The 24,311-nt window shown below is 40.7% G+C and overlaps 1 protein-coding gene across 1 annotated transcript in view; it reads right to left on the bottom strand.

Moving 5' to 3' along the window:
* ADAMTS3 (ADAM metallopeptidase with thrombospondin type 1 motif 3) overlaps window positions 1-24,311 on the bottom strand; it is a 280,263-nt gene that overhangs the window by 227,984 nt on the left and 27,968 nt on the right. Inside the window, exon 3 of the mRNA XM_073600537.1 lies at window positions 13,287-13,693. Within this exon, the coding sequence (XP_073456638.1) occupies window positions 13,287-13,693 (407 nt within the window). The remainder of the gene's footprint in view (window positions 1-13,286; window positions 13,694-24,311) is intronic.

The following is a 24,311-nucleotide window of genomic DNA, read 5'->3' as shown; positions in this document are numbered from 1 at the left end:
TTATTCCTAATGAAGAGTGTAGGGTGAGTCTTTCTTTTCCTTATATGCCCACAAAAGTATTCTTACAAAATGTACAACCAAAGAATTCTTACTGTATCAGATCTTGATCACACAATAGTTGCCCTCTCCTATTACTAAACCTAGATAAAAGAAGTGTTAAAATCATAGTAGTTGCATAGGAAATAAGGACTGACACAACAAGGATAAGCGGTTCCTATAAAAACCTAAACAAGTGGAAGAGTGAATGGGGGTATATAAGAGTAATATAAATATACTTTTACATACACCATGGTCCAGTGAACGGTTATAGCTCAGAGCCCCTGATCTGGCAACACAGAGTATTTACCAAAGCTTCTCTTTACAGAGCATTTATGTTTCAGAAGGTGAAATTGGGTCTGATATACTTGGGTACAGAGTACCAAAGATGAAGAGTTACCCAGATTACCAGTTAATTTCATCAATGTGTCCATAGAGGTATAAATTTAATTTCGAAGCATTTTTGGAGACATCACTTATAATTATATATAGGCCAGCATAAATCCAAAGCAAATTGAGCCAGACATTCAAATAGCATTGACTTTCATTAACTACAGAAAGCGAGTAAGCTTTCCATTAAAGTGTTCTTTAAGCGGTCCATTGACAAAGGTCAGCTTCCAATATGTTTTTAGATGTGGTCTCTTGGGAAAGGGAGTTTCTACTGTAACTACATGAACACAAAATAGTTGCTGTTGTTTTTGCTCTGCACAACTGATTGACTTAGTATTTGTAGCACATGCGGCTTGCAAGCAGTGTGTATCTGGGATTTCAAAATGTTTACCCTGGTAGACCACTGAGTTACCACTGTAAATACCCGCCCATTCCTGCTGTTCTGCAGAAATACTGTTTAGTGTGGCATAGAGTTGCAGGCCAAAGTGTCTTTCAGTATACCTGGCAGTGACCTCAATCTGAATTTATCCTGAAACATTTCAGCCAAACAGTGTCATTTTTGTGATTTAAAGGACTCATGTTTGACTCCAGTGGAAAAAACACTGATCACACTTTAACATTTTCAAGTATAATATTTTTGCAATCTTAGGGGCCAGCCAGCAACTCTGTACTTATGAAAAATGGACAGCTTCAGCGGAAAAAGTAACTTTCACTTAGAAAAGTATGGAAAAATGTTAAGGGATCATTGCTTAAGAAGCTGAAACTAGCACAGCAAAGAATATGATGCAGTGTATTTTGCAGAATAATGAGGAAATTAACCCTCTATACTGAAAAAAGGGTAAAAATAAAAATGATAGATTGGCCATTGGATTGGTTTATAAAACATGGAAAAGTTGTTAATCGTAAAAACATTAAGGCATTTCCTTTTATATTGCAACCAGTTGTTGAAAAATTGTAAATATACAGTAGATATATACGCAGTATCTTTTATTTTGAAACCACTTCTTGAAAAATAGTAAATATACAGTACATACAGTATATATGTAGTTTTGCAAACGTAAATCAGTACATTATATAGACTCTATCATGAGAGGTAAAGGACCGTTAAATCTATGAACAATCTACATATTTAGCACTCAAGAACTGAGCAAACACATGACTTTTGATCGCTCATTTCTCAGCTCTACGTCTCCAGCGCTCATTGGAGCATCAGGCTGAAGAGGGGGTAGGCGCAGCTGGCTTCAGCTCTCAGCCACATGCTGAGAGCCAGAGCCAACCATTAATTAGGCAACTGGGTGGATCCCAACAATATGGTTGGTATCTATCCAAAGCCTAAAGTGGCTCTGTGACATCAGCTGATAGCGGGCAAAAGCCTGCTAAAAGCTGACTCTAGGTCACAAGAGCAAAAATATTCGTATTCACACTATGAAATATCATACCAGATACCAGACATCATGCATTTGCACACACATCAATATGCGATTAATGTTTTTTTTAATCAATCAGTATTTTATTCATTTGACTTGCTGACCATGGGTTTCCCTTTTTTATCGAATCAATGAGAATTTGTATTGTAATTGCAAATCAAGTTATGACTTGTATTAATCTTATTTTGTTAATTTTGTTTCTCCATATTTTAAGGACTCATGCAGACATGTGTTTGTGTTAAACTCTGCCTTTTTCATTTGAATTTAGTGCTACTTAAACACATGCAATGTTTGACAAAATAAGGTTTTGCTTTGCCCGCTATCCAAATGCACCTTAATAGGAGCTTCCATGCCCAAAATTAATACACAAAGCAGGTTAAAAGGAGCCCCTGTCATCTACACTACTCCACTGACTAATGGAATTCTGTTGACCTGCATTCGACATGCATTTTAAAAATCAAAAACAGGAAAACAACTTTTTAAATGAGCCTTAACTGATCTGCTCACAAAAATTAAGTATATATATTCCACATTCTACCTCCTGATTCAAAATCGTTTAATATTTTCCAACCAGTCCAATTGCTTTTTATTTCTTGACCGCAAGAAAATGTATTACAAATGATCGAAAAATGGTAAAACTTGGTTCAGTCCTTACTAGAAAAACATAATATTAAAGTGTTACTAAACCCAGTAATATCAAAATAGTTCATCTGCCCACCCACAGTGCCCACAGCCTATAAATCTCCTTTTTACATTAAAATACTGCCACTATATGGTACTAGACATGTGCACACTGAAATATTTAGTTTCAGAATTTAATTTTCGTCCGAAAAATAAATTAATTTAGTTACTTCCGAAATTCATTTTTATTTATTTTGTTTCGTTAAAAAACGAATTCGTCCGAAAATCCGAAATAATTAATGTCGAATCTGTCATTGAAGGCTTATGGTGTCTGTCAAATGTTCTAAGAAGATTCGACGGAGCAGCTAAACTGTACGACGCCGCAATCGTACATTTCCGGTCGAATGTTCCGCTTACAAGCTATAGTAGAATTCTAATGTTGTAGGACACTAGTAATAATTATATTTATTAATTATTATTACTAGTCAACCAACATTAGAAATCTTCTATAGCCTATGGGCGGAGCATTCGACCATAAATGTGTGATCGCGGCGACTGCTTTGTTAAATCTTCATGTCGAATCTTTTCTCTCTATGTCGAATAATCTTGGACTAATAGAGTTAGGTTAGGCACATTTGACCTTTTTTGCTATTGTCTCTATAATGTCGAATCTTTTCTCTCTATGTCGAATCTTTTCTCTCTATGTAGAATAATCTTGGACTAATAGAGCTAAGGTTAGGCACATTCGACCACAGGTTCGATGGACACAGATCGCTATTGTCAGCGTCATATCGAATCTCCTATCTATATCGAACTGTTGTCGCAACGAAAATGAAAATAAAGCATTTGTTTATGTCAGATCTTTCGGTTTTCAGATTCTGCGCGTTCATTATCGTTTGTTAAAACGATAACGAAAATACGCGAAATTCGGACGAAAATGCATTCGGACGAAAACGAATGCACATGTCTACTATATACCTTTTTGGCTGATCTGTATACCACGGTGCCATGATAACCTGCAGAGTTTGTCCAGAGCTGTGTGTTCATGTAGGAGGACATTTCCACTATAGCCTGTATTACAGGCCCACATATGTGATGTCAATATCATGTGACCTGGCTAGCTCTGAAAACAAGGAAATGTTCTCTCCAGCAGAAAAGACACAACTGAGCATGTGCAGGTTGGCTACCCTGCCTGTGTGTTAGCTGGCTTTACCCAGATAGACAGTGCAGAAGGGAAGGATCTGTCCATATAGGATCAAAGAGCCTTTTTACACAATACAGAGGATTAACCCCTTGAATTCCATAGTGAGTATAACAAGCATGCTATTCTGCATATACAGACTGATTTTACTGTTGTGGGTTTAGTAACACTTTAAGCTGTGAAGATTTAGCATGAGCATTGTACTGTATATATTAAATGTATGCCATACGTTTGGTTTACTTTAGGGGTTAGGTTAGCATTCTACTTGGGTTTTAGGAGTTACTTGTCATAGGATTGTAGGTCATCTTTTTTAAAGCAACAGAGTTCTTAAATATTGTGCCATGAAAGAATTCCAATTTGTGTTCACATTTTCTCAGTAGCAGTTTAACAGAATAAATATTCAGATGAATGATGAGACCAAAAGCAACTGTAACTTGCAGTTTACTAAACAGGTACAAAGTTGGAAGAAATGGTGCAAAATCAGTTCAGGATGGTTAAGAGCATGCATACTCTGTCTTCAGAATAATAAAAAACCTATTAAGAAAGCTGTACAAGCACGGACTCTTCACAGCAATGTCTCCGTGACTCAAGCAGGGTAACGTGACTTCACACCATAGTCTCTATAATCTAAAAGAGAGTAAAGCTGAGCATTACTTGTGACTATCCTTATAGACAGCATCCATCACAGTCCATGGTAGCTCTGGTAACACAGGTGAACAGCTGGAGGGATCCAAGGCCTAAACTGGATAAAGGGCCACCACTCCGTAGCTGGTGTACTTTGGTAGCAATCACAGAGGAGCTCTCTAGGCATATCCAGGAAACCTGGGAGTTGTGGGAAATTGAGTTTTGGGACCTGTGCCTGCATGTAAGCATTATGAGTAAATGGGTATTCCACCACAGCAGTGACACAGGAAGAGGCACAGGACGTGCACCCGCCTCAACCGGAGACTGTGGAGAACATAAGTGCTTGACCTCACAAATGCTCTTCTGAAAGAATGGTCAAACTTTCCCATAGACACACTCCTAAACCTTGTGGACAGCCTTCCCAGAAAAGTTGAAGCTGTTATAGCTGCAAAGGGTGGGCCAACTCAATATTGAACCCTACAGACTAAGACTGGGATGCCAATAAAGTTCATGTGCGTGTAAAGGCAGGCATCCCAATACTTTTGATAATATTGTGTATATGTGATATGTGTATATATATATATATATATATATATATATATATACACACACACACACACACACACACACCACACACTCACTGGCCACTTTATTAGGTTCACTTGTTCAATTGTTTAGCAACATAAATTGCTAATCAGCCAATCACATGGCAGTAACTCAATGCATTTAGGCATCTACATGTGTTGAAGACGACTTGCTGAGGTTAAAACTGAGCATCAGAATGGGATAGAAAGGGGATTTAAGTGATTTTGAATGTGGCATGGTTTTTGGTGCCAAACGGGCTGGTCTGATTATTTCAAAAATGGCTGATCTACTGGAATTTCCACGCATGACCATCAATAGGGTTTACAGAGAATGGTCCGAAAAAGAGAAAATATCCAGTGAGTGGCAGTTGTGTGGACGAAAATGCCTTGTTGATGTCAGAGGTCACAGGAGAATGGGCAGACTGTTTTGAGATGACAGAAAGGCAACCGTAACTCAAATAATCACTCGTTATGACCAAGGTATGCAGAATACCATCTCTGAACACACAACACATCAAATCTTAAAGCAGATGGGTTACAGCAGCAGAAGCCCACACGAGTTCCACTCTGTCAGCTAAGAACAGGAAACTGAGGCTACAATTCGCACAAGTTCACCAAAATTGGACAATAGAAGAAAAACATTGCCTGGTCGGATGAGTCTCAATTTCAGCTGCGACATTTAGATAGTAGGGTCAGAATTTGGCGTAAACAACATGAAAGCGTGGATCTATCCTGCCTTGCATCAATGGTTCAGACTTGTGGTGGTGTAATGGTGTGGTGGGATATTTTCTTATCACACTTTGGGCCCCTTAGTATCAATTGAGCATTGTTTAAATGCCATGGCCTACCTGAGTATTGTTACTGACAATGTCCATCCCTTTATGACTATAGTGTACCCATCTTCTGATGGCTACTTCCAGCAGAATACTCCATGTCACCATGTCACAAAGCTCAAATTATCTCAAACTGATTTCTTGAACATTAAAATTAGTTCACTGTACTCCAATGGCCTCCATAGTCAACAGATCTCAATCCAATAGAGCACCTCTGGGATGTGGTGGAACAGGAGATTTGCATCATGGATGTGCAGGTGATAAATCTGCAGTAACTGTGTGATGTTATGTCAATATGGACTAAAATCTCTAAGGAATGTTTCCAACACCTTGTTGAATCTATGCCATGAAGAAAGGTAGTCGTGAAGGCAAAAGGGGGTCCAACCCGGTACTAGCAAGGTGTACCTAATAAAGTGGCCGTTGAGTGTATTTATACACTGTATATGCTGTAAATTATTATTATTATTATACAGGATTTATATAGCGCCAACAATTTTTGCAGCGCTTTACAACATGAGGGCAGATGGTACACTTACAATACAAATCAATACAGGAGGGATCAGAGGGCCCTGCTCATTAGAACTTACAATCTAGAAGGGAGGGTCAAGTGGAAACAAAAGGTAATAACTGTGGAGGGTGAGTTGATGGAGAAAATGAAAAAACAGTTGTTAGGTGTGGGTAGGGTAGGCTTCTCTGAAGAGAAGGGTTTTCAGGGATTGTCTAAAAGCTAATAAAGTAGGAGATAAGCGGACAGATTGGGGTAGGGCATTCCATAGGATTGGAGAGGCTTTGGAAAAGTCCTGGAGGCAAGCATGGGAGGAGGTGACGAGGGAGCTAGAGAGCAGGAGGTCTTGAGAGGAATGAAGAGAACGAGTAGGTTGGTATTTTGAGGCTAGGCTAGTGATGTAGCTGGGGGCTAAATTGTGGTTGGCTTTGTATGTAGTTGTTAGTATTTTGAATTTAATTCTTTGGCCGAGCGGAATCCAGTGGAGGGATTGACAGAGAGGAGTAGCAGACACAGAGCGATTGGTAAGGTTGATGAGTCTGGCAGCAGCATTCATGATGGATTGAAGAGGTGATAGACTATGTAGAGGTAAGCCAATGAAAAGGGAGTTGCAGTAGTCAAGGCGAGAGATGACCAGCGAGTGAATAAAGAGCTTTGTTGTGTCATTGGTTAGAAAGGGCGTATTTTGGATATATTGTGGAGGTTGAGACGGCAGGATTTGGACAGTGATTGGACGTGTTGCTTAAAGGAGAGCCCAGGACTACACCTAGAATCTTGGCATGTGGGGATGAGCTTATAGTTGTGCCATCGATTTTGACAGAGAGATCAGGGGAAGGGGCAGATGGGGAAGGAAAAATTACAAGTTCGGTTTTGGATAGATTGAGTTTGAGGAAGTGGTGTGACATCCAGACTTATATATCTGATAGTAAAATAGTGATATGTGAGGAGACAGAGGGAGTGAGCTGAGGGGTAGAGAAATACATTTGGGTGTCATCAGCGTACAGGTGGAATTCAAAGCCATGGGAGGCTATCAGCTGACCCAGGGAGGAGGTGTAGATTGAAAATAGGAGAGGTCCAAGAACAGAACCTTGGGGGACCCCAACTGAGAAAGGAAGAGAAGAGGAGGAAGTAGAGTTGTAAGAAACGCTAAAGGTGTGGTTGGATAAGTAGGAAGAGAACCAGTGAAGAGTACAGTCACGGAGACCAAAGGCGTGGAGTTTTTTTGAGGAGGAGGGGGTGGTCAACCATATCAAAGGCAGCAGAGAGGTCCAGGAGTAGGAGTACAGAATAGTGTTGATTGGTTTTGGTCGTTAGTAGATCATTTGATAGTTTTAGGAGAGCAGTTTCTGTGGAGTGTTGAGGACGAAACCCAGACTGAAGGGGATCAAGAAGGCCATTATCAGCTAGGTGGACGCTCAGTCAGTTGTAGACCAGACGTTCGAGGAGTTTGGATAAGAAGGGGAGCAAGGAGATGGGGCGTAGGTTGTTAAGATTGGATAGGTCCAGTGAGGGCTTTTTAAGTATGGGTCGGACAAGTGCATGTTTTAGAGGGTTAGGGAAGATGCCAGAAGAGAGGGAGAGATTGAAGATGTGGGTTAGAGAGTGTAGCATAGAGCCAGAGGGTGAACGTAGCATTTGTGAGGGAACAGGATCCAGAAGGCAGGTGGTAAGGTGGACATTAGCAAATGGTTTAGCAACCTCGTCTATAGTGGTGGGGTTGAAAGAGGGAAACAATGATTGTGCCTGTGGGCATGAAGTGTAAAGTGTGGAGGGTATCGGAACAGTAGAGATCTCCTCGCGAATTGTATCAATCTTCTGTTTGAAGTGATTGGCGATCTCCTGTGCAGTGAGTGAGTTGGCAGGTGGAGGCAGTGGAGGACGAAGTAGAGAGTTGAAGGTAGAGTTGACGGGGACGGGATGATAAGTTGCTTATGAGAGTGATAAAATAGGTCTGGTTGTCAGTGAGGAGGCTGAAATTGTATTTTTGGAGGGCAGATTTATATTGGTTGAAATCTCTCTGAGACTTAGTTTTACGCCACAGGTGCTCATGAGCACGACTACGTTTTTTCAGACTTCTAGTATCATCTGTTTGCCAAGGTTGAAGGGGTTGGGGCTTGATTCTGTGTGTAGTGAGGGGGGCCATAGAGTCCAGTGAGGCTAGAAGTGAAGCGTTGTAGACAGAAGTGGCTAGGTTGGTGCAGGATAGGGGTGAGATTTTATTGTAGAGGTTGTCGATAGCAGAGTAGAGAAAAGAAGGGTTGAGATGACGTAGGTTTCTGCGGGTAACCTTTATGCGGTTGGAGGGAGAGGCGGTGGAGGAGAGGGAGAGAGTGAAACTAATAAGGTGGTGATCAGAGAGAGGGAATGGATAATTAGAGAGGTTGCATGGAGTGCAAAGGTGAGAGAAAACGGGCTAAAGGGTATTGTCTTCGGAGTGAGTAGGAGCATGTATCCACTGCTTCAGGTCAAAGGAGGAGGTTAGGCTAAGAAGTTTGGAAGTGGCAGGAGTGTTAGTATTAACAGGTATGTTGAAGTCCCCGAGAATGATTGTGGAGATTTCAGAAGAAAGAAAGTAGGGTAGCCAGGCAGAGAAGTCATCAAGAAAGGTTGATACTGGTCCAGGGGGCCTGTAGATCACAGCTATCCTTAGAGAAACTGGAGTGAAAAGACGAATGCAGTGTGCTTCGAAAGAGGAGAGTGACAGAGAGGGAGGTGGCTAAAGTACCTGAAAGGTGCTATGTGGGGCAAGATTCCGACACCTCCTCCCTTACGTCCACTGGATCTGGGGGAGTGAGTCCAGAGAAGACCATCATGGGATAGGGTAGCAGAAGTCGCAATGTCGGATTCGTGGAGCCAGGTTTCGGTAATAGCGAGTAGGTTAAATGAGTTGGCGATAAAGAGGTCATGGAGAGAGGTGAGTTTGTTGCAGACAGAGCGGGAGTTCCAAAGGGCACAAGAGAAAGGGAGTCTGGTCTTGGGAAGAATAGAAATGGGAACTAAATTGTGTTGATTGCGGCTGCTGCCAGAGGGTGCAGGGTGATGTGTGCATGGGGTAGGGTTAAATGATGGAGGCCCAGGGTTTGGGGAAATATATCCATAGGTTAGGAGAAGCAGGAGGGTGAGGGAAGTAATATGGGAGTGGGATTATATGAAGGGACATGCCCCAGGTTCTTGGAGATTTTTAGTGTGTGTGTGAATTTAGAAATAGCAGGAGTTGGAGGGTGCAGTAATAAGGAGAGGAAAGAAGTGAGGGTGATATATATATATGCTATGGGGGGGAGAAGAGGGGTGAAGTAGAGATAGTTTAAGGATAGAGGACAGAGCTGTCAAAAGGAGTGGTAGAGAGTGCATGTTACAAGGAGAAAGAGCTCAAGTGCTCCCATTTATAGAAATAGCCCCACTTTGAGAAAGAGCCCCAGTTGCAAATGTGCCCCCTGCAAATGCTTCCCCCAAAAGAAGCTTATATTTATACTGATAGGGGAGGGGTGTGGGTGGATTTCAATTAGCAATCAAGAGGTAATAAAGGTTGGCTGGTTAACAGGGCAAAATTCTTACTTCAGAAACAGACTAGCAAGAGGGCACTAAAGTTAACGGGCCATAATTTTGGGTAAGACAAGGGAGATAATAAAGCATTGTAATGTGGACAGGTCTACAGACGGTTAAGCAAAAATAACATACCAGCAATTATTAAATAGACATAAGAAAAGCAGATAGCAGTGTTTCAGTTTTTGGGTGGAGATGGTTAATAAAATAAAGAGCCAGGTTATTCCAGACTATTAACGTGTATATCTGCTGTAGAAAGTACATGCATTCCATAGCTGTTCATTCTTTGCTGGACAGGCTAGCAGGGCCTCCATGTTATTTACAGCTCTTCTAAATCACTGCCTTTATACACTCAGCGTATATGTCTGTATTCTGGACCATTACCAAACTATTAGAATATTTCCAGTACCGTACATAATTCTTTCTATCTGCCAAATAAGGCAGCATGCAAACAGTCTTTAGCAAAACCAGATTCTGTGTGATCCATTGGCCAATGATTTCTCAATACACAGTGGGCCGTTTTGCTAAATCTGACCTCTTGCTGCTAAAAAATGTAAGGAGCCCTGGTGCATTTCACAGCATATGCAATTGAATGGGTGACCGCAATGCGCTCAATGAACAGTCTCTCCTCATTATTTGTGTTTCCAGCACAAGGCTTTCATTAAACAAAAAAACACAATAGATATATAAATTAATTTTTATACTTAACAGATTTTAATATCTGATGCTTGCTTCATTAGTTTCAGTAAGGTGAGACTTTTTAAACTGTGTGCACACATATTCCTGTGCATTTACCACAACAATAAGCTTTTACTTAACCACTTGCCGTCCGTGATATAGCCGAAAGACGGCTACAGCGCGTACTTAATTTGCCGGGAGGGCGTCCCTGGCACGCGCGGTGTGCTCTGTGATCAGCGAGTCTATGAGATTCGTCTGATCACAGATCATAGTAAGGGGTCGATCCAGACCCCTTACCATGTGATCAGCTATCAGCCAATGACAGCTGATCATGAGATGTAAACAGAGGCGGTAATCAGCTATTTTTCCTCCTCACGCTGATAGCGTGAGGAGGAAAAAAAAAGCCGATCACCGGTGGCTGCGAGAGGGACATTGGTCCCAATCATGGAGGTGTCACCAGCGTCACCTACCAGTGCCCACCAGCGCCACCTATCAGTGCCCACCAGCGCCACCCACCAGTGCCCACAGTGTCACCTATCGGTGTCCTCAGTGCCACCTATCGGTGCCCACAGTGCCGCCTATCAGTGCCCACAGTGCCACCAATCAGTGCGTCATTACCAGTTCTGCCTATCAATACAACCTGCCAGCGCCCATCAGTGCCACCTATCAGTGCCCATCAGTGACATCTATCAGTGCCACCCATCAGTGCCACCCATCAGTGCTGTCTTATCAGTGCCCATCAGTGTCGCCTTAACTGTGCCCATCAGTGCAGCCTCATCAGTGAATATCAATGAAGGAGAAAAATTACCCATTTGCAAAATTTTATAACAAACTATGAAACTTTTTTTTTAATTAAAAAAATTTCAGATTTTTGTTTGTTTAGCAAAAAATAAAAATCCAAATGATGATTAAATACCACCAAAAGAAAGCTCCATTTGTGTGAAAACAATGATAAAAATTTCATTTGAGTACAGTGTAGCATGACCGCGCAATTGTCATTCAAAGTGTGAGAGCGCTGAAAGCTGAAAATTGGTCTGGGCAGGAGGGGGGTTTAAGTGCCCAGTAAGCAAGAGGTTGAACTGGAACTATAGTTATAAAACAAAAACAGGCTAGTATAAAAGCTTTTATTGAAGAGGAGACTTGTTATGTTCCTTCTGCAATGAAGGTTTCTTACCTTCCTGCTAATAGGTCTCTAAGGATTGTACACTGAGCTAAACATGCACAACTCAGTGATCAATCGTGGCATGCATTGAGTGACACCATCACAGGCTAGCCAATCAAGATAGCCAAAGATGCTAATTCTAGAAGAAGGTCATGATGGGTCAATACGTTATCAGCAATGAGGCAGCTCATGGATGTCAGATAGCTGAAGGGAGGTAAATTTTGCTTTGAAGTGCCCTGTGTATTCAACTTTGTGCTATGTGATAGTTTATTTAAAAAAATGTGGTTTGTTGTTTATATATTTTATATGTGAGGCATATGAGAGCTATCCGGGAAAAGAGGGAGCGTCAGTGGTATCATCATGCATTAGTGTGTGTTGGAGTGCACACGCCCTTTTGGTGGGAAGGGCTATCCCACCTACTGGAAATTATGTTGCTGATGGGCAGAGATGGCAGTGGATTGAAGACAGAGGCAGTAAACAAGGCACACATGAATCTCTTGCCTGTTAGTGGATGAGGCCTAGTATTGTTGTATGATGGAGTGTTACCCCCTGTGCTTTAAAGAAAAATTCAAGGCATGGCTATATTATACATAGTAACATTAGTCCAGCTTGGACCAATGTAACTACGTATTTAGCATACCTGGCCGATGCCCCTGGTAGCTGGATATCACTGATATCACTGAAATTGACACCGCTACTTCGGCGATCTCCACTTGCTTCTGGGTCATGTATTGATTGACCAGCCTGATGCATTGTGAACACAGGAGGTTGGCCACACAGCATGGGCACCATTCAGAGAATGCTTTGCATTTTGAATGGGCTTCCAATTTTGAACGGGCTGCCAATGTACCCCAGTACAGAAAGCCACACCTGACCTTGGTTTGGTAGTGTATTACCACGTGTTGAAGCATGCTGCAACACAGGTACATTGCTTTAGTGCATTGGGGTGCCATTTTAAATGATGCACATTAATTGGATCTGTATTTAGGATCATCAGTAAACAACAATTGAAATTACAACCAGTCAAATATAAATGATCAATTCAAAACAATCATTGATCATTGTTAAATTTAGTTCACACGCACAGATATATCTTCAAGTGGTCTGCAGCGACTGACAATCCTGCTGTGCTAATTGACACAAGGTAGTCAAAGATGGCTCAAAGACTTAAAGTTATCAAATCTTCCTTTGCAAAAAAAGAGTGTTTAAGGCTTTTCTTATTGCAATTCATGACCAAATGAGTGCAAGCAAAGCTCAAAATAATCTAAGAATTAGTATTAACATTTACATTAACATAAGAATTAGTATTAAGATTTAATGGCAATATACGCATAAAAGAAATCAGTTTGATGTCAATAAGCATATCAATATATGTGATTAAAAAAAACGTTTGCTGTGTATAATTACATATACTGTGCATGTAATTACATCGGACTGCCTAATTTTCGCATTACTCTAATCCTGATTATGTGTCAAGAATGAACCTATTTTTTCGGGTCAGGCATTTACTGTTTATGGAATTATAATGATAACAATTCCTACACATAAATAAATCACTATAAAAAAATAGATTCCTTTGTGGCACCTATTCATCATCTATGTAGATTTCCATTATATGGCATATAAATGCATATGATCAAAGCAAACAATATAGGTAGAGAAAATTTGAAAGCTAATCTTACCAGACCATCGCAGTTACTCAATGCAACAGATGCTCCAGGAATATCTGTTATTTCTCCGACATAAGCACAATTAGTCCACAGTGGCTCTCTTTTCCAGATTTCCTCTGTGTTATTTGCAGCATAGGTTGTATTTCCAATATGGCTTCTGTTTTCACTGTCCACAGGGTCATCATCATGCCACTCCACAACAGCCCCCGGAGCAATAAGTCGAGTGTTTGGCTTTAATTTAAGGTGGAATTCTCTTCCAAATGCTGTAACATTGAAGTAGAGAGGTTGACGGCTATGTGATGTGTCTCTCTTTAACCTCCTTTTCTGACTTATGGACACAACATTGGAAACATGGTGTCCCTCTGCGTTCGTACTTATTGGTGTTATCAGTTCATATTCTCCTAGTATCCTGCCTACATCTGAAATAAAAAGAGGAACATTTTTTTTGTTTTGTTGTTTAAATGCATTATCATTAAAACGCATACAAAATTAAAAGTATTAGCTACAACAACTACATATAAACCATCTGAACAAAAAGTATTATTTTTTAGGGTTGTTATTATCAAAATGACACTCATTGGCCAAGACAGCAGGGTAAAATGAATCTGGACTAAGCCTCAAAATGTACAAATTGTGATCATTTATTTTTCTCTCTTCTGCTCATCTGTGGGCAAACTCAGCAAGAGAACTGTAGGGGGAAAGATTCATTTACATCTGCATTGTTGTCTGAAGAACAATTCATGGCGGATCGCTTTTAAGAAAATGGTGCAGGCATGGCTGACATGCATTCAGGATGTGATACTGCAGCCTTCTGAATGCTGCTTGTTTTTTTGTTGACAGCTGAATGGGATTTTTGAATGGCAATACTGATCTGCAACCTAGAGCCTTTATGTTTGGCTCACTGTTGCAGTGTGGCCCCATTCACTTGAATAGATTAGGTTAGGCAGCGGCACCACTTGCCAATTGCGACATCGAGGATCAATTTTTGCCAAACTGCACACCTAAGCATTAGGATCATGGCATGTATACAACCTTATCTGGCAGCCTTTGCAGCTTAAGGGGGGTTGTTAAAAACGTTACTCAATTTACCATCCTTCAACCTAAGCCAAAAAGGGACTAGTAGTAGTAGTAGCAAATTTCAGTGATCGAATTTCAGTAAACATTAAAATGTATGTAAACTCTGTTATTTGCTACTTTATATGGTATGATAAATATACCACTAAATGTATTGTGCAATATCTGTTCCATATTCCAAATGTTGCAAGCTGATAGCTATAAATTATGTGTGTGCTGACTGTTATCTGATAGTACTGTTTTCAGCTTTCTGTCTGGACTACAGAACACCCCATGTTATTGAGAGGAGGAGAGGGAAATGTTCTGTAGTGCTAAAATACTATCGTTACCAAGGTGAAAAATTGTCATGCTACGACAGGAAGATCAGCTCCACATGGGTGGCGGTTTTTACCACCCCTGATCTCCCACCACCTAACAAAAATAGTGACCACTCGGGTGAGTATACATTGCCATGGCCATGATGCCTAGGGGGGCACTGCCTGACAAACTCGCCCATTGAAGCCAATAAGACGGCACCACAACCACAAGCTAAAAACTTGATTTGTGGTGGCAGTGTAGTATTTCACTGCAAAATGCTCTTTTGGCTCGAAAAAAATGCAAAACATAGCATTCAGGAGGCAGCAGTATCAATCCCTGAATACCTGCAAAACACCTCCAAAAAGCAATCCACTGTGGACCTATTTTCAGAAGGATGGTAGGGACGGCTGCCCACGTGAATTAGCTCACAGTGTATTATTGGCTGGATCACCAGGTGAGAATAATGGGCAAAAGCCTGGATTAAACAAATGAAGCCACTATATCTAAGGACTGGTAAATTGTAATATGTTATATTTTTTGTATGTGGATTTTGTATGTGGATTTTTATACACACTTTAATTAATTTCTGTCAGTCCTCCAGTTGTTAGTATGTTATCCAATGGCCGTTTTAAACAAAAGCTTTATTAGTTATAATTACTTAAGGATAATGTGGGAATATTTTGTTCCAAGGAACCAACCTCACTGTCCTTGCAATCAGGGGGCTCCCTCATCATAGGATTTGATTGACTCCAAGCCAAAGGCTCCTGCTGCTATCAGCAAAGCCTGTGAGATCAGGAAGAAGGGGGTGCTAGAGGTAGCTGCTATTGAAAGTTTTTTTAACCTTAATGCAGGGAATGCATTAAGGAGAAAAATGTTTAGGCTTTAAAACAACCTTCAAATAAACATGCAATACATTGAACTTTAGAACTTGGCTAGTTTAATGGTCTGAGAGGGAGGTTTTGTGCTGAGAACCCATTAAAACTCCATTACTGTACACCAGAAATTGCCATAACTGTAGCAGGAAGCATGGTGTCACCTTCTCTGCAATTCATAGCTTGGTTTTATATTTATTGATCATTTATATGTAATTTAAATGACCTGTTCACCAAAATGTTTCTATTTAGCTATTGGTTTGAAATATCCATGGTATCTTACATCTCTCAGGATCTCCAGCACTAAGATAATTGATACCCTAGTTGTTGATCTTAATTTGACAATAAAAACAAATACCCTGGTTTACTAAGGGGCCAATCAGTGGTGCATTAAGGAACATTTATTAAATGTGTTGTATGTTAACATGCATTGCACAAGGAAAGCCAAAGCACCACAATTCAGCCATTTTTTACCTAACATAGAACATGCATATGAGTTGTGGTGTGCTGCAATATGAATGTATGGCCTACTATTGTATAAGTGAATTTAAGTGTCATTTACAATGAACGGCACTGCATTGCACTGTGGTACACTTGTTGTCTTGTGTGGTGTCAAAGTGCATTTTACATGGCCTTATCACAATGAATACTGTAAATGACGCTATTACGGATACAATAAGTACATATGAGTGGATGTGAATCCCATGGGTAGAACACTACTTAAAGATGTTGATTGGTCACTATTGGCCCTTTGAAGTAGATGACTGGCCCCCATGATACTGCTTTCTGGCAGACATTTACTCCTTGGATTTATCCCCACTTCTTACCCTGACACCTGTACCAATGCCTTACCATCTACATTTTATTTGCTACTCCTTTTTTCCATCTTGACTATTCTTCTGACTAGTTGTTTATTACAACACCCTAATAAAGCCCATAGCTTATGGTCATACGCTAAGTAACCCATCACCGGGGAAACAAGCAGGGCTGGATGCAACCTTATATTTCACCATATTACCACTCTCCTGCACATGCACCTCACTCTTGAGTACTGAAGAAGGCCTTTGTCAAACTCAACCATTACTAGGAAAAACTATGTACTTATATTCTTTAATGCTACATACATATCTGAGCTGTACAGTCTGTAAGACGATTTACGATTGTATATCTTCATCTCTTGGCAATGTACTATCCAATTTGCCAATTTTTTCTACTTTAATGACATTATAAGCCCTCAATAAAAATGTATTGATACAGAATAGGTGACGCAGCGCACAGTGAATGGGCTGTAAGATACATTTGACCTAAGAAAATGGTACGTACAGTTGCACTTATAATTAATTCCTGCAGCAATTTTATTTTATTATTGCAGGCAACAGCTCTTCTTTCATTCTAATTTTTGCACCTGGTAAAAGTCTGAAATCCTCACATATCAGAAAACCTCATTTGACTCTGTAAGAGGTTATACCGGGTCAAATCAAACATAAATGTGAACGTGAAAAAGTGAGAAAGTATGACATATGGAATAATAATGAGCCCATTCAGGTACTCCAATATCTGCAGGAAAAATTATCTAGAGTATCCCATAATTATGGTTAAATATAAAAAGTAAACAATTTCAAAGGACAAACTTTCCAAAAACAGTGAACTGTGAATTAAAAACATGTATACAAAGGTGTTAATGTGACTCATGAAAGCCTTGTTTGGTCCATTATCAATCAAGTCATTTTCTGCTCACACATCACTGCCTGATGTGTAAAAGGGATACTGGCCAACTGTTGAAAGCTTAACTAGGACAGTGTCCCGTAGCTTGGCTTTTTATAATGAAAGGCAATGCCTATCATCAGATATATTTTTTTATGTTAAGTGCATGCATGTTAATAAGGTGTAAGGGAAACAATTACAGGTAATGTATTTCTCAATATTATCACAGTAATAAAATTGCCAATGTTTTCTTCCTTTCTGTTCTGAAGGGTATAGCTACTGTATCTTTGTTCATGCATCATCTAGGATCAGCATCTGTTTATGATTCTGTTGGCCTGTTCATGAACCAATCATGTAAATCCTAGTGCTTGCATAGTCGTCTTAACTGGCCTTCAGTTGGGCAATCAGGACTTCTGTTATGATAGGCCTTTGACCACCTAAGCTTGCTATTCCCCAACTGAGTACTACAGAAGGAGAACTAGGGATCCAATGCCAGCAGACTCTTGATAGACCTACTGGCCAGTAGCGCAAGCAAGCTTTACAAAGCATTCGAAAAGTTCTTGGCAGTTTTTAAAGTATCTTATACCTCTGTTAAACACTTCATTGGAGCGCTGACCGTTGCCTAAAAAAGCTAGAAGACTTTAATAGGCTTCCAACAAGTTCAAGCAGTATTGAAACTTACCATAGCCTGGTATCAGCTTTTCTAAATCGACCATCAGTACAAAATAAAGCATACCCCCACCCCAACTCTTTTAAAACCAAACGTTATCTAAAAGTATATAGGTAACCAAGGGCAATTACAAGGCGCCATTATTCCCTATCAATATTGTCATATTGAATATGTCCTGGCTCTGCCCGCTCCCCTACTGCCATTTTGAAAAATAATGTCATCAGTGGCCAGCTTCTTACTCTTTCCTTTCTGCTAGTCCATTGGTTACATTAGCACATTATCTTGAGTGTAATTTCGTATGGCACATTCATGAGATGAGGCACACGACATGCATGAGATGTGGCACATGCCAAACAACATTACATAAGTCTATTGAAGGACTAAAACCTTACCTTAGGTACCTTTAAGACAAAGTTTTTTATTTCAAGTATTGTCGTACGGTGCATGTGCAAGATGAGGTGCATTATGTAATGCTCCTCACCTTGCACATGCACTGTAAGACAATATACTTATCTTTTTTTTCTGTGATCTGAGAATTTTACTGAAAGGGGGAAAGATCCACTTTAAGATCTGTGTTCAACATTCCCAAACTGAAGCTGGAGGGTGCTTTAAAAACTTCAAGAAAGCTCCTCAAAACATCCTGAAAGCTATGAAAATACTTAGGAAAAGCTTAACAAAAGCTTTGGTAAGCTTGTTGAACACGCTGCCCATATACAACCTAAAGCCCTGTGTGAACAAGGCCTAGTACCAGCTCTCAGGGTATATTTGGACGTGCATCTAAATCTCCCTTGCCTCGTAAACACGATCAGCATTCGGATTGTGCTCAAGAGACTACTGACAGGCAACAAGGAAGCAATGTAATCTTCATCGCCTGTTTTAACCCCCTTTTTGCTCACAAATGCGCCGCAACTGCGTGCAATGCAAGGAGTAATGTGGGGCGTTTGTGGCGATTCTTCATTGACTTGAATATATAGCATTATGTTATATCAACACACGTTGGGTCAACTTTGCTATGGATGTGAAGTGAAGCATCGCGATCGCAGCATGTAAACATCCCCATCCTATAGCAGCATCCTGCCCATTGCAGCTTAAGGGGGCATAGTTGATGGGAGTAAAAAATGCGGCTGAACCATGCGTTTTTTGTCTCCTCTCCAACTGAAAGTCTAAATGAGGCCTCAAAGTGCTATGACATAGAGGTGATTGCAGGAAGGCATTGGATGGTATGAGGAACACTGATCCTAGAAGACATAAAACATGTTTCCAATTATAAATTGTTGAGGAGCCACTACTAATGAATCATGGCTGTCTTTGATTAAATAAGGAGCACAGTGTGGAGCTGTTTATATGACCCATGACTATTTACCATCTGTTTGTAATAGCAGCTTATGTATTTTGTAGTATTATGTGATATATGTATTGGGAATATAATTTGCCTATTTTCACTACAGCTGTATTAAACAGTACAGAAAGAAAGAGGGTTCTAGAAAAGACTATTAATTGGTTAATACTAAACAGGATTTTTTTTTTTTTTTTCAGGGTCTACTCCATCTGTTTTTAATCTTGTTGATATAAAAATAGCCATGCTAATTTAGGTGGTTTTCCATTCTCAGAGAGAAAGTAGGAAACACCCACAGTAGCATAAAGCAGAACTCCATGCAAGTGTAAAAAAAAGCCCTTCAGTCTACTCACTGTATGTATTCATTAAAATTATTGTAATTTATTTTCAAATCCTACAGTCCAAAGGAAGTTAAATTGGGCAAATCAATGACGGAGAAAGGTTTGGGTGTTCTGGTAGATCACAGACTTAATAACAGCATGCAATGCCAATGTGCAGCAACTAGACCAAGCAAAATACTGTCTTGTATTAAAACAGACACAACATTTTAAGAAAGAGAGAAAAAGATGTATACAAATAAATAGATAAAATAAATACGAATTTGAATAAGAGCCTATTCACATTTATGCATTGGGGTAATGTGTGTTAAAACACAAACAGTGCTGCACGTTATCACAATTCATGGTAATGTGTAAACCACAGGGTAGTGCAATGCTACTCATTTTGAATGGCGCCAGAACACACTTACAATAGCGTGCAATGCACTGCACCATACCACAATGCTAATGCTGTGCGCTGTGGTGCGGTGCGTTGAAAAAAAAGATCATGTTTATTTTTCAATGTAATAAGAAGTACTCTTTCATTCAAAATGAGTGGGTTGCAAAAGTAGCATGCTTTGCATGCCATATATTAACACAGGTGTGTTAATGCAATCAGGGCTGCTGGTAAGGCAGTACAACTGGTCCTGTTGTACTGGGCCCAGGCCTCACCAGCTAAACAGGGGGACCAGGGCAATTTTATTGTTCATTTCTTCCTAAATGAATATACAGATTTTACTAGACCAGACCCCCACTACTACTTGTTTTCCAGGGTTTAAATTACATTTCCCTTGGCATGATCAGCTAAACAGGGGTCCCAGAGCAATTTTATTGTTCATTTCATCCTAAATGAATATATGGCTTTTACTAGGCCACACCCCCGCTCCTACTTGTTTACCAGTGCTTAAATTACATTTCCCTGGGCTCCATCAGGTCAACAGAGGGGCCCAGGTGGGACTTTTTTTAATTTTCAGGGCTTAGGGGGATAAAGTCAATTCAGCTGTTTTGCTGCACCCCAGGGGGGGGTGGGTGGGTAGGTTGTAGGTGGGGCTGGGGGGGGGCTCATCAGGAAGACTGTATGGGGCTCCATGATTTGTAACAACAGCCCTGAATGCAATATACAACGTGAGGGGCCTAAATCGTGAGGGGACAATTGTATTGTGGACCTGCATGTGTACGTGAACATCTGCATGATCATAATTTATAAGCCTAGTTAGCTGATTGTATTTAAGGCATGCCGTGCAGTGTTTGACATGTGTGTGTGGAACATCCAAATGATGTTGCTTTTATATCTCCTCTCCCTAGGCATACATTAAATATTCTCTTTAACAAATAGCCCAAAATAAAAAGAATATGTGACCTTCTTGGGTATGAAATGCACATACACCAAGCTTAAAGGCATATCAAAAATTCCCCTACATTATGCTGTCATATGAAAGTCAGTTTATGTGTGAGTATTTATTACCAGAATCTGTATTCCAAGCACCAGTATTTGGAATCTCATATGCTGACTCGTTTTTGAACTTCTCGGCAAGCAAACAGACGTATGCATGTGCATAATGCAATACCCCCACGCATATGATAAAGTAACCCTGTAACCAACCTAACCCTTTCCCACCCCAGTGTACCTTTAAAAAGCTCTGAATGCTGCGGGGCAGGAAGGATCAGTTGATCATGTGACCGCTGTGATTGGCTGTTACAGCGTCCACATCGAAAGTCGGTCCTGTCGACTACTATTCATTAGCAGGGACCAAGAGTTGTCTTTAATAACTTAGTCTCTGTACTAGGGGTACGCTTTCAGGCCAGAAACATCAGCTGCCCAGTGATGCATATATACAGCGTGTGGGAGGCCATCTTTTTTGGCGCCACAAAAAGGTGTTAGGTGGTAATAAGGGGGTTAAAAAATTAAACACAAGGTATTTTTACACTGATGCTCTAAAAAGTGGCAGTTCCTTAGCATGCACAACACTCTCCTTCATTGCATATAATAGCCCTCTCCTCTATTGGAAGTCTCTGATTACTGTCTGTGCTGGCTCAGCACCTCTGCCCATCCCCTTTTTTCCCTGCATAAACTATTATGTAGCAGCTGGGAAAGGAGTGAAGAGGAATACTATAGGGCAGCAGTCTCCAAATTGCAGCCTGGGGCTGGATGCAGCCCTTTGCTTGCATTTATCCAGCCTTTGGGGCACTATTCCATCCACTGACACCAACAATGGGGCACTATTCCTCCCACTTGCACCATGGAAAGGGCACTAATCCTCCCACTGACACCAACGATGTTGCACTATATCTTCCATTGATACCAATGATGGGGCACTAGTCCTCCCACTGACACCAACGATGGGCAACTATTCCTCCCACTAACACCAAAGATGGGCCACCATTCCTCCCAATGACATCTAAGATGGGACATTATTTACTCCTACTGGACACCAGGAAATTTTCTACTCCCACTGGCTCTAGTCCAGCCCCTCTAAAGTCTGAAAGACAGTAAACTGGCACTTTGTTTAGAAAGTTTTGAGACCCCTGCTATAGATTGTCTATTAAGTGACAGCTCTGAGCTTCTGCTATTACATCCAATGAGAAGATTCTTTTTAAATTAGTCTGCCAACAGGGTCTCTTTAACTGAGGCTGAGGCTTTTTACAAGATTCTCAGTGTCAACAATAGACATAACTTTAAAAAGTCAGTGTATATTCACACACTTTATCATGGCCATAGGATGTGCTTGCTTGTGTCATCAATGTGCAATTGTACACGTAAGGCAGTTAGTAAAGAAGGCCCATATTCTAGTCCTTATACAGTATCTCACAAAAGTGAGTACACCCCTCACATTTTTGTAAATATTTTATTATATCTTTTCATGTGACAACTCTGAAGAAATTACACTTTGCTAAAATGTAAAGGAGTGAGTGTACAGCTTGTATAACAGTGTAAATTTGCTGACCCCTCCAAATAACACACAGCCATTATTGTCTAAACCAATGGCAACAAAAGTGAGTACACCTCAAAGTGAAAATGTCCAAATTGGACCCAATTAGCCATTTTCCCTCCCCGGTGTCATGTGACTCGTTAGTGTTACAAGGTCTTAGGTGTGAATGGGGAGGAGGTATGTTAAATTTGGTGCTATTGCTCTCCGTCTCTCATACTGGTCATTGGAAGCTCAACATGGCACCTCATGGCAAAGAACTCTCTGAGTATCTGAAAAAAAAGAATTGTTGCTCTACATAAAGATGGCCTAGGCTATAAGAAAATTGCCAAGACCCTGAAAATGAGTTGCAGCACGACCAGTTTCCTGAGACCATACAGCGGTTTAACAGGACACTTTCCACTCAGAACAGGCCTCGCCATGGTCGACCAAAGAAGTCGAGTGCACGTGCTCAGCGTCATATGCAGAGGTTGTCTTTGGGAAATAGACGTATGAGTGCTGCTAGCATTGCTGCAGAGGTTGAAGTGGTGTGTGTGGGGGGGGGTCAGCCTCTCAGTGCTCAGACCATACGCCGCACACTGCATCAAAATTGGTCTGTATGGCTGTCATCCCAAAAGGAAGCTTCTTCTAAAGATAATGCACTAGAAAGCCCCCAAACAGTTTGCTGAAGACAAGCAGACTAAGGACATGAATTACTGGAACCATGTCCTGTGGTTTGACGAGACCTAGATAAACTTATTTGGTTCAGATGGTGTAAAGCATGTGTGGCGGCAACTAGGTGAGGAGTACAAAGATAAGTGTATCTTGCCTACAGTCAAGCATGGTGGTGGGAGTGTCATGGTCTGGAGCTGCATGAGTGCTGTCAGCACTGGGGAGCTACAGTTCATTGAGGGAACCATGAATGCCAACATATACTGTGACATACTGAAGCAGAGCATGATCCCCTCCCTTCGGAGACTGGCAATATTCCAACATGATAACGACCTCAAACACACCTACAAGATGATCACTGCCTTGCTAAAGAAGCTGAGGGTAAAGGTGATGGACTGGCCAAGCATGTCTCCAGACCTAAACCCTATTGAGCATCTGTGGGGCATCCTCAAATGGAAGGTAGAGGAGCACAAGGTCTCTGACATCCACCAGCTCCTTGATATCGTCATGGAGGAGTGGAAGAGGACTCCAGTGGCAACCTGTGAAGCTCTGGTGAACTCCATGCCCAAGAGGGTTAAGGCAGTGCTGAAAATTAATGGTGGCCACACAAAATATTGACACTTTGGGCCCAATTTGGACATTTTCACTTAGGGGTGTACTCACTTTTGTTGCCAGCGGTTTAGACATTATTGGCTGTGTGTTATTTTGAGGGGACAACAAATTTACACTGTTATACAAGCTGTACACTCACTACTTTACATTGTAGCAACGTGTAATTTCTTCAGTGTTGTTACATGAAAAGATAGAATAAAATATTTACAAAAATGTGAGGGGTGTACTCACTTTTTTGAGATACCGTATATCGCATTAGTAAAACATTATATCTTGAATGTTGTTTCGTTTTCAGGCACCAGTTCACAGAAAGGAACTTGTTAACTGGAAAGAGCGCAGAGAAGGGCAACTAAATGAATAAGGGGCACAAAGGACTTCAGCTATGAGGACAGATTAACTGAACTAAATATATCACCTTAGAGAAGAGGTGATTGAGGAGGCATATGATCACCATATATAAATGGTCTATAGAGAACTTAGTGACAAGCTGTTCATTATAAGAACAGCATATAAGAAATGAGGGCACTCTTTGAGTTTAAAGAAAAAGTTAACCTTTCACACACATGTAAGGATTCCT

Source organism: Aquarana catesbeiana, linkage group LG01, assembly GCF_042186555.1.
Source record: "Aquarana catesbeiana isolate 2022-GZ linkage group LG01, ASM4218655v1, whole genome shotgun sequence".
Classification (NCBI taxonomy): domain Eukaryota; kingdom Metazoa; phylum Chordata; class Amphibia; order Anura; family Ranidae; genus Aquarana; species Aquarana catesbeiana.
This window is presented reverse-complemented; position numbering and strand designations above follow the sequence as displayed.